The 12200-nt window shown below is 37.9% G+C and overlaps 1 protein-coding gene across 4 annotated transcripts in view; it reads right to left on the reverse strand.

The window, feature by feature from the left end:
* The window catches only part of inpp4b (inositol polyphosphate-4-phosphatase type II B), a 177119-nt gene extending 166897 nt beyond the window's left edge, over window positions 1–10222 (reverse strand). Inside the window, exon 1 of one of the 4 annotated variants that reach the window (XM_077245910.1) lies at window positions 9897–10222. In XM_077245910.1, coding sequence (XP_077102025.1) covers window positions 9897–9935 — 39 coding nt within the window. In that variant the 5' untranslated portion in view covers window positions 9936–10222. Of the gene's footprint in view, window positions 1–5888; window positions 6051–9896 lie in introns of those variants that run through there. The other 3 variants (XM_077245908.1, XM_077245907.1, XM_077245909.1) reach the window with 3 other exon arrangements.
* Between the last annotated feature and the right edge of the window lie 1978 nt (window positions 10223–12200).

Genomic DNA, 12200 nt, shown 5'->3' on the forward strand with positions numbered 1-12200 from the left:
CCTGTCAGACTGGGGGTACGAAGCTGCGAAGGCGTGGGATGGGGTGTGGGGCAGGTGCATATCTGTGTATGTGTAAGTTCATGTGTGTGTAGGCCTGGAGAGAGTCGCTAGGCCAGCACCATAATCTAGGAGCCTCAGTCCGCAGGATTGTGACAGCGAAACGCAGCAAGTTGCCATGGAGACAACCTTGATCATGTCCCAGGCAGAGACAACAATCACCAGGTGTCTGAGGAGTCGGGGAAGGAACGCAAGAGAGGCTCACTGCAGTGCTCTTCCGGGAGAGTTGTTGGCCAAGGCCAGTGCTGGTAGTGGGGTGCCGAAACAGATAAGATTGGGATTGTTTGGTCTTGGGTCGAGTAGCCGCATTCAATTTATACAGGCTATTCTCCTGGTCCATTTTGGTCTCTGAAACGATCCATTTTCCTTTGCAAAGCTGTGAGCTTCTCCATGATGTTATCCATATTGTGGTTCATAGACCCAGTCTGAGTGCTGACAGCTCTGCCCACCGCTTCAATCATCACGGGCAGCCTTGCGGGGCATTTGACAGCTGTCACCGTTTGCTTAGTTCCTCGATAAACCAGGGCAATGCCTAATCCAATCAGCAGAAGACCTGTTATCATGGTGCCGAATAGGTAGATATCTTCATTGTCCTCCACGGAAAGAGCCGCCAGACACACGACCCGCCACCTCTCCCACGCGTCCATCGTGTAGCCAGCTGCGAACGTCCCGGCAGGACAGTTGGGTTCCCCCGAACCCAAGCTTCTCGTCGAGAAGATGGTGTCAATTGCGTTGAGAGACCAGTTGATCAAATCCTTAATTTCTTAGTTTTGGAGAGCCGTGTAGCGAGAGTCTCTCAAAGTACAAGACATTAGACGTGACGAGAGAAGCAAAGCAGGAGAGGTAAGGGGAGGGAGAGGGAGATAAAATGCGACCGCCTTCGTTGAGAGCCAAGAGGGAATCAGTCATATTTAGCGTAAGCATACTTTGAACTTAAGATTCTGAAACCTGCTGTTTAATTGACGCAGGTCTAGAGTAGGACGCAACCCCTAATCCTCTTTTGGAACAATGAAGTAATGGCAGTAAAACCCTGAGTGTCTGCCGGGAGGAGGAACCCCTTCTACAGCTCCTTTTGCAGATGTGTCAATACTTCCTGCTCCATAACCAAAGCCTGCTCGGGGTCCACCACAGTGGGGAGGACCCCTAGAAATCTGGGCGGACAAGAACCGAATTCTGAACCCTTTTCTATAGTGTGCAGGGCCCACCGAGAAATATGTGGCAGTAGTTTTCACGCTGCCAGAAATTCTACTAGGGGAACCAGTCTCTCAAGACTGGCCTCTGGATTTGGTTGAACAGTCACTACGGTGCCCTGAAGTGACGAACCGGCAGGGAACAACCAAATTGACCGTTCTACGACCCTCCTCGGAGGATTGTACGGGGACGCTGACACCTCGGTGCCCTGAACGGCGAACCGGCAGGGAACAACCAAACTGGCAGCACTGCGACCCTACTCAGAGAGTCGCACCCCAGAGGGTGCCGAGGAGAAACGATTTCTCAAAACCGTCCCTGCCCCGGAGGAGCCCTCAGAAGCCTGATAGCCTCGTTTTTGAATTTTTTTTTTTTTTTTTTTTACGGCAGGACTTTCTGTCTAAGCTTTATTAGAGATGACGACAGTCCTCAGATCTTGCCTACCTCTAAATAACTTAGTTCATACGACCCTCCTCGGAGGATCGTATGGGGACGCTGACACCTCGGTGCCCTGAACGCCGAATCAGCAGGGAACAACCGAGGAGAAACGATTTCTCAAAACCATCCCTACCCCAGAGGGGACCACCCTTTAGAAGCCTGATAGCCTCGGCGTCAGGGCTTCCTATTTGTCCAAGCTTTTTTAGAGATAAAATAGGCCTCAGATCTTGCATATCTCTAACTGGCTAGACTGCTAAGTCCCCCTCGATTGTAGAGGAGCCCAAATGGCGATCCTCATTTTGCACTCTGTGCTGCGAGGAGCTTAGTAGACCGAGACTACTCCGCCCAGCAGTCTCAGGAACATTAGATTGGTGAGGAAGAAACCTCTGAAACGCTGAATGGTTTATTTCTTAGTTTTTTGAAAGCGGAGCGTCCAGAAGAACAGACATAATTTTATCTTATTTTTCTTTATTTTTAAATCAGAAACACACATGTATATATATATATATATATATATATATATATATATATATATATATATATAAATATATCACTCCGTGGCCACCAGCAGGAAAACAACCGAACTGGCCGTGCTGCGACCCTCCTCAGAGAGTCGCCCCCCAGAGGACGCAGAGGAGAAACGATTTCTCAAAACCGTCCCTCCCCAGTATAGTTTATCTGTTTTGCAAGACGCAATTCTCCAATAACGTCAGTGCTGACAACCTCACATTCATCCATGTCTTTATAATTTACCCAACAGCGCTGCCTAATAAAAATTTTCTTTATGTATTTAAGATGGCTGGTGGGTAATTTCAGGGTTAAAAATGATGATGCCGACTCGGGAGAGAGAAAGCTAGCAAGCGTCTCTTTAACCCGAGGCACTGTCATACCACGATACTTAATACCCATAGCATTATTATAGTTAGACGTTTGGGCATTAAACACATAAAATAGAAACCGGCTTATTCCACGATTTCGACACCTCTTTAGTATGGTGTGGAGATAGGGAAAAAACGGCAGTCCCCGACGAGGAGGCTGAGATACAGAGTTCTTCTGTCTTTAGATATATTTCATCTAATAAACTCTTTTTATTTTCACTCTCATAATGTTCAGCTGGCCAGAAAATATTTAACTAGCAACAGCACTAGATAAACCTCCTTTTAAAGCTCCTCTTTATTCAACAGAGTTATGAGCTGACTTATTTATTCATTTATTGAAAACTCAAACATCTGCCTTTTTCTTAATATCTTTATTTGTTTTGTTCTCTTTTTCTAAACAAAACACTAACGATACCAATTCCTCTGAGCTGGAAATCGCCAGCACTGGATCTGCAAATAGCTAGCTATAGTCTATCAATTCAATTATGTGTCACTAAAATAAATGAAATATTAATGGATGAATGAATATATAAAATACCTGAATCATGTCAGGAAGCCTTTAAAAATTCACTTTGAGACTACTTAAATTGGGTCGCTTAAAATGACTTAATTCCATGATGTTGAAGGTACGTGAACAAATTATGTTTGTTTAACATAACCCAGTTATGTGGAACCTGTTGACGAAATAAAATTAATTAAAGCCAACATATAATCTTTTTGAGTGAAACACGCTTGTTGGATCGGTGTGTTACACCTGTCGCCATCTGTTGGTGTTGGTCGGAGTTTGTTTTCACCCGACTGAACATGTTCAATCAGTGTTTGTTGGTGTCTGTTTGGGCGATGTGAACATTAAAGTTATTTTTCATAAAATCATAAATCCAACGGCCGATTTGTTTGTTTGAGTATACACTATATACAGCGCCATGACAGAAAACTTTAAAGTCCCCCTGTAGTCAATAACTTTATCCCTTAAAACTCATCTCTGATCACCAAAATAACATATTTAAAAGTTTATTCCTTGAAAAAAAATCTTCATGCTTCAAAATATCCTGAATTTAACTGAATGAAACATCCGTCCCTCATTTAGTATACGTGGTTCTATGAATATGCAAATGAACCCTGCCTCCTCTCACTCACACCAGCTCAGAGATCCCCACGTTGACGATCAGACGTTGATCTGATTGGTTACAAGATAGTGTGTGACGTCAGAAACACCAGCGATTTCAAACCGAGTTTTTGAGAGTGTCTTTGGTTCACTGCAGTTTTAAGGAGAAAATACTCCATGTGTATGAATTTACACATGGTTTGTCTTAAAGCATATTAAAAACACCACAGAGACATATAAACAACATTAAAAACTTGATTTTCATTACAGGGGGTTAATTTTAAGATTCTATTTGGAATCTTTCCATTTAATAGTGTAGAGCGAGAGTTCATTTAACGGGGCACTTCAGAACTCATGTTGAGATGAAACCCGCACCACATGAAAAGACATCTGTTTATTCGACCCGTAAGAAGCCAGTCGTCTTCCCACGGCCGATCCCTCGTGCACTTATCATAGTTCACTGATCTCAGAGCAGGAAACTCCCAGTTTACACGTCGTTCTGGGGCGTCTCTGGACAGCGGTCCCCTGAGGCGGCGGGCAGGACAGATTGTAAGGGGCGATTGTAAACTCAATCAAAAAAACGGAAACTTGAACAGCTCTTTTTTTAAGGGGTAAAAAGCAGCCCGGCTATTATACAAGTCAGCGCTGGATCGATGAGGCCACAGTCTATCTGTTTCACATCTGCTTATTGGCTGAGCAGACGCCGCTATCTGAGCCACAGATCACTTCGAGTGTAGGAGCCTCCGGTTCTTCAAATCAACTGAGGAAATGTATCCAGTTAAAGCCTATAAATGAATATTCTGTCATCATTTACTCAAACTCGCGTTGTTCCAAAACGGTCTAATGAGAAAGGCGATTTTTGGCGGTTTTGAAGCTCCAAAAGGCCATAAAATGATTGTCTGTAATAACTCCTTCACTATATTTCAAATGTTCTGTAGCCACACGATAGGTTTTTGTGAAGAACACGCCACATTTTAGATTATTCACTGAAAATCTTCCCCTGTGCTGCAGATTTCAAAATCTATTTTCCATTCTGCATGTCTGAAATGGTGCGTCAATGAGGGCAAACATGGTGCAACAATTTTTTAAACACAAACATCTTCGGGATTGAGGATGAAAAAATGAAATCATTTTAAAGATGTGTTTCTCAGAAAAGCTACTATACAGCTTCAGAAGACATGGAATATAATGGAAGCTTGTTTATGACATATTAAAAAAAGGTTAATTGTGAAATAAAAAGTGAAAATTACTTCGATAATAAGTCATAATTATGAGATAAAAGTATGCAATAACTTCAAATTTGTCATAATTATGACAAAAAGGAAAATTGTGTTAATTCTGATGATGACATGCAATAATTTCCTCTTCTGTCTTTTTTTATTTCATAATTCAAATGAAACCAATTTCAACTTGTGTGATTGTTTTTGTTTATGAGCTTTCTATACAATTTTGCAATTTTATTTTAAATTATGGGTTCAAAGGTGACAACTTGAAATTAGAAGATAAAAAGTCGTATGACAATGTCTTAATTTAGACATCTCAAAATTATGCTTTCATGTTTCTCTCAATTACGGGCATAAAAATTATAATTACACCATATAAATGTCAACCATGTCATTATTATGACGTCATAATTCCGATGTGATGTCTTTTTATCTCATAATTAAAATCAAACCAATTTAGACTTTTGTCATTTGTCTTTTATGTCATAATCATGACATTTCTTCACAATTTTGACTATCATAATTGTCATGACATAATTTGAAATTATGAGTTTTTTTAGTTTTTTTATATCTTTTACGGTATTGTTTTCGAAGCTTGTAAAGATGCTTCAAACTTCCTATTTTGTTCCAAGAAAGAGTTTTGGATGAACTATCAACTCTCTCTCTCTCGCTATCACTCACTCACACACACACACACACACACACACACACACACACACACACACACACACACACACACACACACACACACACACACACACACACACACACACACACACACACACACACACACACACACACACACACCTCCTCAAGGGGCCTTAGAGTCTTTTGATTGATGATTTATAAGTTGCTTAATTAAAAGAATCAGCAGGATGTAAAGACTAAAAGGTTTTTGCATTTTGTCCTATAAACAGCACCGAGAGGACCATATTTGAAAAAGGTTAGAGTTACCAAGCCGTGCTAACTCATTAAAAAGTACTGCAATATCACACTTACCTCACCTTCCATGCCTAAAAGTTCAGTTAGAGTCGAGGTAAAGCAAGTTACCAGCACCAATCCTAACCCATACAACCACAAGGTCAATATCAGAGCGGTAATAAATCAGCGTAGCGACGCGGGGGAGCTCTGAAAACTGCTGCAGTGTGGGTAATGGTCAGTCCTCAGGACTAATGGCCCCCGCTTCAAAAAGCAGCATTTATTTAGAGTGTGTGGTGAATGCGGGGCGGAGGGAGTCATTTAGACGTGTCCCAAAGTGGCCAATTTGTTCCGTAATGCGCCGTCATGCTGGGCAGACTCAGACACACTCATATCTTTACACTAACCGGATGTTCGATATAGGAATGCTATGCAAAAACGGACAGGATAAATAGCTGGTCGCTTCGATTTTGGCTAGAAATAAATGTGCACACAGATGCACATTCTTCAACAACACACAGCCGACAATGATGTTTTATAAAGAGGCAGGAGCGTGACGTCAAACCTCTTCAGCACAGATACACATTTATAGAGTGGGATTTTCCAGGAGATTAAGAGGTTGAATTTGTCTGAATTCTTCTCCTGTACATGCACACACACACACGCGCACACACACACACCCACACACACACACACACACACATACACACGCACACACACACACAAATTCTTTCCAAATATATTTAGGGATTGAATTCAATATTCTGATACTTAAATTGTTATCTTGGTATTCTTAGTATGCAGTAAAATTCTATGTAGCAAACGCTTACCACTAAAAAGTCTGGAGTCAGTAACAAGTTTTTTTTTTTACTTTTATTCAGAGAGGATGCATTAAAATGATCATATTATATTTAATTAATTAAATTGAGTAAAAAAAAGTTAAGACATTTATAATGTCACAAAAGATTTCTAATTCAAATAAATGTTGTTCTTTTGAACATATTCATCAAAGAATCTCGGGGGGGAAAGTATCATGGTTTCCAAAATATTAAGCAGCACAACTGTTTCCAACATTAACAATAATTCATTGATTCCTGAAAGATCATTTGACACTGAAGACTGGAGTAATGATGCTGAAAGTTCAGCTTTGATCACAGAAATAAATTATATTTTAACATATTACAATAAAAAAACGCTTTTTAAATTGAAACATTTTACAATATTAATGTTTTTTTTTCTGTATTTTGATCAAATAAATGCAGACTTAATGAGCATAAAATAATTTTCCAAAACATAAAAATTGTTTACTGACCCCAGATTTTTGAATGTTAGTGTATTTGTTTTATTATTGGAAGACTGAAATCATACTAGCTTTTTTTTCTGGGTTTCAGTGATTGTAATTTTTGTTGGTGTTGAACTTATATAATATAATATAATATAATATAATATAATATAATATAATATAATATAATATAATATAATATAATATAATATAATTAATAATAATTCCAGATGTGTCTTCATTGTTTTTCTTTCTCTAAATAATAAGGTTTATTTCAAACAAAACATTTTTTTTTCTTCTAAATATGGCATCATCCTCCACCAAGCCACATCATATTTGGTGGGAAAAACAACTAAACAAATAAGCAAATGAAAAAAATAAGTATAATACTATCAAACTTTCAAAAGATGAAAAAAATATCAAAATTAACACAAAAGTTTATTAGAGCTAACAGTCAAACCCACAAATTTGGGTTGACTAGTTTTATTTTAATTTTCAAATCTACATTAATGTTACAAAAAATTTAATAAATAATATAAAGAAATAATGTTATAAATATCCCTTGTGAAACTCATTTCAAAAATCTAGTTTGAAATACAGGATTAGATACATATTTTTAACAATATTTTAACAATCTAGTAAAAACATTAAACTACTTAAATGGCACGAGATCACATGATTCCCATGAAGTCAGTGAGTGTCACCATGGCTCTTTAAAACACACCAATCAGATGCAATCCTTCACTGCCCTCACTGTAAAAATGACTTTCGGAGATTAATGGAGTACGTTTCACAAGAAAATCACATTAATTGAATATGTTACTTGCAGTTTCTTTGGAATTGTTTGTGAAATTACTTCACTGAAAAAAATTTGGAGTAGGATTTACTTGAAAAAAGCTAGGCAACTTTTTCCACCAGAAAATGCTAGTAAATTTACAAAGATTTGCCAAGTAAAATATGGTATTAAGTAAACTTTACTTAACCCAGTTAAGTGAAAGTAACAAAGAAAATAAGTAATTTTAACTTGGCTAGTAAAAGATTGATTAATACCAATGTAGTTGAAATTTCCTTTGCATTACATTTCACTCTAGCAACTTTATTAAATTATACCAGTCATTTATAGTTTGTGTTTTACTTAGAGTATCTAAGTAATTTATAGTTCATCATGTCAGATGTTAAGCATGATGTGAAAATGCAAAGAACTCAATACTTGGTAGACAATACACAATGACGGTAACATTTGATGGATCGTTTTTGTGTTTGAATGTGTCATTTTGAGCAGAAAATTTACACGAAATGTAACAAAATGGCAAGTTACTAAATCCTGACAACAAAAGCAATGATAAAACAGTGTAAATACTGCTGGAAACCAGTGAAAAATGAACCTCATTACTTATTCAAGGTCCAGTCCATGATGGGAACCCCAGTGTCAGAAAAGTTGAGTAATTTTTACTTAATTTTATTGAGTTGATATTTACGCTTTCATTTCTACTCGCTTGACTTAAGTACTGATATGGAATTTACTTAGTTTTTTTTATTCTTGCCTGAACTAAATTTTTCTTTTAAATTATATTGGTTTTTTTTAAGTAGTATTTACCTTACCAAAAAATCATTTTTTACAGTGTAGCATTACCGTTGACTGACTCCTCAAGATTAGCACAGCACACTTTGAGACCACCAACATCAGCTCAGTCCCACAGCAAGACCTCCACTGGGAAATATGGGAATTTGCCAGGGCAAACGGCTGCCTATAACATGTTCACACATCCGTGTACATGAGATTAGATGTGCATTAAGTCGAGAGGCCGGCGAACAGCTGTAGTCTCATTCCAGTCTACACCACCTGTCTATATTAAACAACAAAAGTGGGCCAGCTCTCCTCACATCTGCAGCTATTTCAGACAACTGCCTTTCACAGGAATTCACAACAGACACCGGCTCCCAGTCCCCACGCACAACTCAATGTGTGGTTCTGTTCTGTGGAGCTGCGAAAGTGTGCAAGATTAACTTCAATTCATTTGTATGTTGCCTAGCAAATTATATTGCATACCGTTAACAGCATAAAGCTTTATTTATGGATGCAACACACAGCAAACAAGATGTCACAGCAAGCCAGACTTGCATGAATAGATCAGCCAATCATTTATTCACACATCATTGATTCGCTCAAAGTCTTCTGAAGGAGATACTGTATGTGAACAAAGTGATGTTGGCTTGAGAAAGCATGAACCTTGAACCGGGAATCAAACTCGGGTCGCCTTGAGTACAGCTGCGGAAAATTTACTATTTTACCTCAGTGCTATTTCTCAAGTCGACATAATGATGTCAGTGGCGTTTTGGTCAAGTCGCATAAAATTTAGATGACTTTGAATATAGTGCTACTTTTGAACTACTATTTCTATAGTTTTATTGGTGTTTTTTGACCTTCTGGGAGCTTTTTTTCTTTGCGAACTGCTGACATAGGCCTATGTATGCAAAAGAGCTTCATGAATATTTAATCAAACACTTTCCATTTGTTTTTACGTTTATGCATTTAGCAGATGCTTTTATCTAAAACGAACTAAATGCATTCTTAATGCATTCAAAACTGCTTCATGAATATTATTAAATTCTATTTTGTGTTCCATGAAAAAGTAAAAGATTAAAATATATATAAAAGTATTATGTAAAAAAACATTAAAATGTAGGGTAATTCATTGTATTTATATAATTTTTGTATTTCATTACAATAGTAAAAAAAAAATATTAAAACTTTCATGTTGATTCAACTTCCGCAAATAACTTAATAAATATAAATGTACACCTACCGAACATCTCAGCCTCCAACAACATGAGCTCAAGTCCATCTTTAGTCCAAAGTCTAGCGAGGTTTCATAAAGAGGTTAAAAGCACCGGCAATATTCAGCACCTTCCAGCATCCAGTCTGCTAGATCGCTAACTCTGAAACCGACACTAGTCATCGTCCGTTCTCTACCGTGAGGTTTACAGAAGATATGACGCAGAACTACAAACACACATGCATGAAAGCTAAATATTACTGCAGTCTGCTTGAGCTATACAAGTGCAAAGCTCTTTCCTCTAGCAAATCTAATTTGGAGGGTAATAGACTTCTCTTTGTGCTGAGAGTCCATGTGGAGGGAGGAAAAGGAGAAACACAGGGATCAGTGTGTCACCGGAGGGTGTGTCTGGGTGTGAGATACGGGCAGAGGGAACAACCAGCTGTTGCCCTCAATAAAGGACTCAAGAGGATTGTCAGCAGAAACATGCCCCCCTCTCGCAGTTAACAGTGTGTGTGTGGGGGGGTCTGCTGACTTTTTTTTTGGTCCCCATGAGGAAAACAAATTATAAATCATACTAAGTGATGTTTTTTGGAAATGTAAACATGCAGAATGTGTAAATGCAATCTAATTTTAGTCAAAGAAAAGAACATTTTAGTTGATGACACGTTTAAAATATATATTTTCACATCTTTCCATATTAATGCAAACATTACATGCATCAACATATAACTAATAACCAACGTGAAAACTGTTTTACAATAGAGTGCTAAGAATAAGCCATTCATTTTACGAATGACACACTTCACTTGTACGTGAACTTACACACCACAGATTTTTAATGCTGTCTGTTTGATCCATCTTTTTGATAAAACACCGCTTTGAGGTCAGAGTCTAGTTCGTTTGGTTAGTGTGTAAATTTTCCTAAACCAGCAAACTACACCTGAGAGTCTTTGGTTCAGGATACAGTTTACAATGTGCATGTAAACAATCGCCAAAGCAAATCGGTATTACGATTAAATCTTTGCATGATCTCGGTCACATATATCGTTCTATAATGCAGTTTCTCATCAGTAAACAGCTGCCACTAGTACTCACAACGACAAAGCAAACAAACCTAGAAGTACAATGTGAAAAAGGACTGGCGAGTTTTTTGTTTTTTTAAACCAATCAATCAAACCAAGCATGAAAACTGCCTTAGACTCAATCTATATGACCCAAGACCGCACATTAGGGGGAAAAAAAGATTATAACCCAGTATCTTCCCGGAAACAGATTCCCACTTCCTGTAGCCTGAAGGTCAGTAATTAGGCCAGCGAGGACACAAACATGATATCATGCAGATCATGCTGCTTTTACTTCCACTACCTCAAAAATCTAAATTCTGTCATTATTTACAGGCAAAAAAGATCCATAAAAGTTGTCCAGATGACTTATTCCATTCTACAGTCTTTGATAGATTTTAGTTGCACTATGGCATTTTGGTCGCATAATAAATGACTTGGAATATAGCGCAAATTTTTAACTACACTCTTAACCCGAATTAGTTGACTTTACTCGCAAATCATTGCCCTATACCACTTTAGTTTTTACACAAGCTGAAACTAAACATGTTGAGTTCTATTAACATATAATATAATGTAGGTGCAGTAGACAAAACAAGTTTACATTAGTAGTCTTTTCTGAAAATCATTAATTCACATTCTAAAACTATTTGAGGTTAGGTGTACTATTAGGTACCCAGCATGCATTGTAACGTGAAGCTTTTCATTTTCCATGACTTTTAATCTCTATTGATGACAACATCAATGTGCAGTCATTATTGGATCACTTTACTATAGCTTTTTAGCTATAACAATTGAGACTTTTTAGACACAGAAGTAAAGCAGCCAGATAAAAGGCCAACTCAACTCAACCCAACTAAAGCCAACACTTATCACCATTATGGTGAATATTTTTAAATTAAATTAAACAATAATTCATCAACATCTAAACCTCTGATAATTCTCAATACCGTCTGTTGCCGAGGCCTGTGCTCGTCCAGCCAGGTGTAGAGCCCCTTGGAAGCACGTTAGACGCGGGTCTTTTCACGTGACCAGGCAGGTTTTTGAATACCAGTGGTTTCTGCCTTTTGATTTGTGATGTGTTGTTTGAACCCCTCCCCTTCCTTATGAAACTAAACATACCAAGTAATCTCTGCTAAACTTGATTAGTGCAATGAATCTTTCAGCTAAATAGTACAAACAACTAATGTTGTTTAGTAATGATAGCAGGTTTTTACAAAACATAAAAGAATAAGTAATGATCACTCGTAAGTTTAATTAGAAACAAAAT

The sequence above is a fragment of the Siphateles boraxobius genome, unplaced genomic scaffold (genome assembly GCF_051911475.1).
Source record: "Siphateles boraxobius isolate OS27281-9 unplaced genomic scaffold, OSU_SipBor_1 29, whole genome shotgun sequence".
Taxonomy (NCBI): domain Eukaryota; kingdom Metazoa; phylum Chordata; class Actinopteri; order Cypriniformes; family Leuciscidae; genus Siphateles; species Siphateles boraxobius.